The following is a 3,557-nucleotide window of genomic DNA, read 5'->3' as shown; positions in this document are numbered from 1 at the left end:
GGAGAAAAATTAAATTTTCCTACTAAGGCATCGCCTAGTAGAGGAGCAGAGTGCAGGAGAAAAATTAAATTTTCCAGGAGCAGAGGGCAGGAGAAAAATTAAATTTTCCTACTAAGGCATCGCCTAGTAGAGGAGTAGAGTGCAGGAGAAAAATTAAATTTTCCAGGAGCAGAGGTCAGGAGAAAAACTTCATTTTCCTACTAAGGCATCGCCTAGCAGAGGAGCAGGAAGGTGGGGGTGTGAAAGTTTTATTTTCCTGCTAAGGTATCACCTAGCAGAGGGGTTAGAGGGTGAGGGCATTGAATTTTTATTTTCCTGCTAAGGTATCATCTGGCAGAGGGGTTAGAGGGTGGAGGCGTTGAATTTCTCTTTTCCTACTAAGGCATCGCCTAGCAGAGGAGTTAGAAGGTGGGGGTGTGAAAGTTTTATTTTCCTGCTAAGGTATTACCTAGCAGAGGAGTTAGAAGGTGTGTGTGTTGAATTTCTTTTTTCATGCTAAGGTATCACCTAGCAGAGGAGTTAGAGGGGGAGGGTATTGAATTTTTATTTTCCTGCTAAGGTATCATCTAGCAGAGGGGTTAGAGGGTGGAGGCGTTGAATTTCTCTTTTCCTGCTAAGGCATCGCCTAGCAGAGGAGTTAGAAAGCGTGGGCGTTGAATTTTTATTTTCATACTAAGACATCGCCTAGCAGAGGAGTTCGCACTATGCCGATTTTATTCACCTTAGTGATTTGAAAGCATCGAAGATAAATTCGGAAGAAACAGTGAATGCAAATGCAAAATACTCAATGTTGCATAAAGCGAGTTCGTACATGCCAAAAGTGCACAAAAGGAAATAACCAAATGTAAACATCGCAAATGTTGCATAGTACTACGGAAAGTAAAGCAGTGCAGAAAATAACAGAATATGGCCCGAAGGCATACAATGCTTGCGTAAATAAAAAATGACATAAGTAAAGGAGCTCGGTCTAAGAATCGGGGGGGAGACTCGCTATGAAACCCTCAATGTCGATGAAGTCAGTAGGTGCGCCTGGCGGAGGATATCCCTGGGCCTTGAAGAGGTCGACTGCACCCTCGAAACCTACCTCCAAGTAGTGAAAAGCTTTAGGGGCGCAAATCTCATTGAACTCCTCTGACTTGAGGAATTCTTCTTTGAATGAAGAGGCTTCGGAAGCGTGTTGCGCCTTGGCATCCTTGAGGTCCCTACGGATTTGTGATGCTTCAGCTAGAGCATTCTTTAACTCTTCCTTCAGCCTCTGGTTCTCCTTTACGTGATCATCTGTCAGTCGCTGAAACTCCTGTTTCTCTTTCAGAAATTCCTGTTTCTCCTTCAGAAGCTCGTCGCCTCGAGCTTGGGACTCCGAAAGCTCCTTAGCGTGTGTCACTTTCATCTCGTCAATAGTAGCCTGGAGCTGTTCGCGGAGAGCCTTACCCTCGCGTAAGTCTTGGCAGGCGATGGACCTGATATCATTGGCGCGCTCCACCAGCTCCCCGGCGTACATCATGCCCTGAATAAGATAGATAAGAGTGAAAAGACGACAAGAAGATCAAACATATATTGGATATTAATCTAATGACTAGAAGGAGAAATATACCTCAGTGATACTGCTACATGTCCGGCGAGTGAGTTCAGACCACCCCAGTGAACTCATGAACGCTGAGTCTGCGTCGGAAGGAAGCTGATACATTATCTTATGAGCCAGATGAGTAGGACCCCGCCCCACGATGGCCGTGTCCGGGGTGTATAGAGGATGCACCGCCGATTCAGGGGGAGGCCCCTCGTCTGACTCGGACCCTTCTGGAGAAGAGACTGATACAACTGAGATATCAGAAATCTTACGTTTACCATGCTGTGAGACCGACGGGCTAGGATCAGTGGGTGCCTTCTTCTTACCAGACGGAGGTGGCGACTTGGCTCGAGGAGGCGGAGAGGATGCTCGCTTCGGAGCGGAGGAGGACGTGCATGCCTTCTTCTTCACGGCTGTAGGGGAGCCAGCAGGCCTCTTCACAGTAGTAGAGCAAGAGCTTGTTTTCTTCTTCTCAGCAACATGACAGTCTCCTTTCGTGGCCATCGTGGCTGCTGGAACGACTGACTTCTGGGGAACGGATGATGAACTCCCAGCCTTCTTTTTCGCAACCTCGCGAAGCAATGCAGCATTCATGACTCTAACACCTGCAAGTAAAAACAGAAAACCGAATGAGAATATTATCAAAGAACGCAATAAGCAAAAGAAAGATAAAAATGGTTAAGAGGCGAGAATATCTACCGGCACTCTCCTTCAGCTTAATTTTCGCGGGACTCAACCCGGCGTGACACATGAGATCTTCAGACAAGAGTTGGGGAATACTAAAGCATCGATCTCCTAATACACTCATTATCTGCAGATACTCCTCATCTTTTTTATAACCCTTGGAAAATTTGGGTTTGGTGAAAGAAGGATACCAATCCGTGAAGCAGGTCAATTCCTTAGGGGGCTGAACAAAAAAGAAATATTTTTTCCAGTCCTTCACGTGACTGGGGGCCCCATCGAAGAGTTTGTGACTAGACCGGGAGGTCACATAGAAAGGTCCTTCTTTTGATCGAGACAGAACTAAGAAGTAGGAGAAGGTGGTGCAATTCAAAGGGAGGTTTAGGGCCCGGAATAACACAACGAAACAGTTTATCAAGCGGAGAGCGTTGGGAGTGAGTAAACCTAAATGCACCTGATAGTACTTGCTCAATTCTTGAAGGAAATCGCACAAGGGAAAGCGAAGACCGGCATCAAAGTGATGCTGAAAAAAGGTATAATAGCCCTTAGGGGCTAGATAGGGTCGGTCCTCTGGGCTAGGTATGATGATTTGGTGAGAGGATGGAATGTGCCACAAAGTCCTAAGTTTCGACTCGCTAGTGGGAGGAATATGGGATGACAAATGACCGTACCATAAGTTATCTGCTTCAGACATGTTCATTTGTTGGTTCACGTGACGGACTTCCTTACCAGGACGATTATGAGTGGTGACTTCCTCCTCATGAGAGTCAAGGGTAAATTCAGGATCAGCTAGGGAAGTCCTACTCTGGCTAGACTCGCTAGACCCGCTAGACCTCTCGGAATCACTCGAGGAACCAGACTCGGAATCGGAAGAAGACATAAGTTTTATGGATAATCAAACGGCAAAAGGAGAGAACTGACCCGGAAGAGACGAGTAAGAATACTCAAAAAGCCGCAAGGAGGAGTCGGTGACGAGCACAAGTCGGGTGCACGCTCGTGCGGGGGAGGACGCACCGGGCGAGCGTACGCTGTCGGGTGGTGCGAAGGGTGGCTAGGCGGGGCGCGCAGGTGCGCTGGGGGCGAGGCACGATCGGCGAGCTGACGTGCCGGGCGAGCGTGAGGACAGGCGCGCTGGGGCGAGGCGCGCTCGGCGGGTTGGCAAGGGCGAGCAGGCGCGCTGGGGCGAGGCGCTGGCTGGACGAGGCGCGCGCTCGGCGGGTTGGCGAGGGCAAGCAGGTGCGCTGGGGCGAGGCGCTGGCTGGACGAGGCGACACACAGGTGCGCTGGGGGCGAGGCACGCTCGGCGAGC

The 3,557-nt window shown here is 49.3% G+C and overlaps 1 protein-coding gene across 1 annotated transcript; it reads right to left on the bottom strand.

Annotated features, from left to right (window-relative positions):
- Positions 1-9: 9 nt before the first annotated feature.
- On the bottom strand, positions 10-3,418 carry LOC140973996 (uncharacterized). Its single transcript, XM_073437183.1, has 3 exons — positions 2,267-3,418; positions 1,595-2,172; positions 10-1,507 (listed from the first exon to the last, which is right to left on the bottom strand). The coding sequence occupies exons 1-3, from the start codon at positions 3,126-3,128 to the stop codon at positions 968-970; spliced, it is 1,980 nt and encodes a 659-aa protein (XP_073293284.1). The 5' UTR covers positions 3,129-3,418; the 3' UTR covers positions 10-967.
- Positions 3,419-3,557: the final 139 nt, after the last annotated feature.

This window comes from Primulina huaijiensis, chromosome 3 (assembly GCF_012295235.1).
Source record: "Primulina huaijiensis isolate GDHJ02 chromosome 3, ASM1229523v2, whole genome shotgun sequence".
NCBI classification, from domain to species: Eukaryota; Viridiplantae; Streptophyta; class Magnoliopsida; order Lamiales; family Gesneriaceae; genus Primulina; species Primulina huaijiensis.
This window is presented reverse-complemented; position numbering and strand designations above follow the sequence as displayed.

What these genes read in the sequence shown, in the direction of transcription:
- LOC140973996 (XM_073437183.1), bottom strand. Translation starts at nt 3,128, where the DNA reads ATGTCTTCTTCCGATTCCGAGTCTGGTTCCTCGAGTGATTCCGAGAGG. An exon ending in TAAGCTGAAGGAGAGTGCCG is followed by an intron (nt 2,173 to 2,266) that starts GTAGATATTCTC and finishes TTTTACTTGCAG; the next exon opens with GTGTTAGAGTCATGAATGCT. An exon ending in CATGTAGCAGTATCACTGAG is followed by an intron (nt 1,508 to 1,594) that starts GTATATTTCTCC and finishes TATCTTATTCAG; the next exon opens with GGCATGATGTACGCCGGGGA.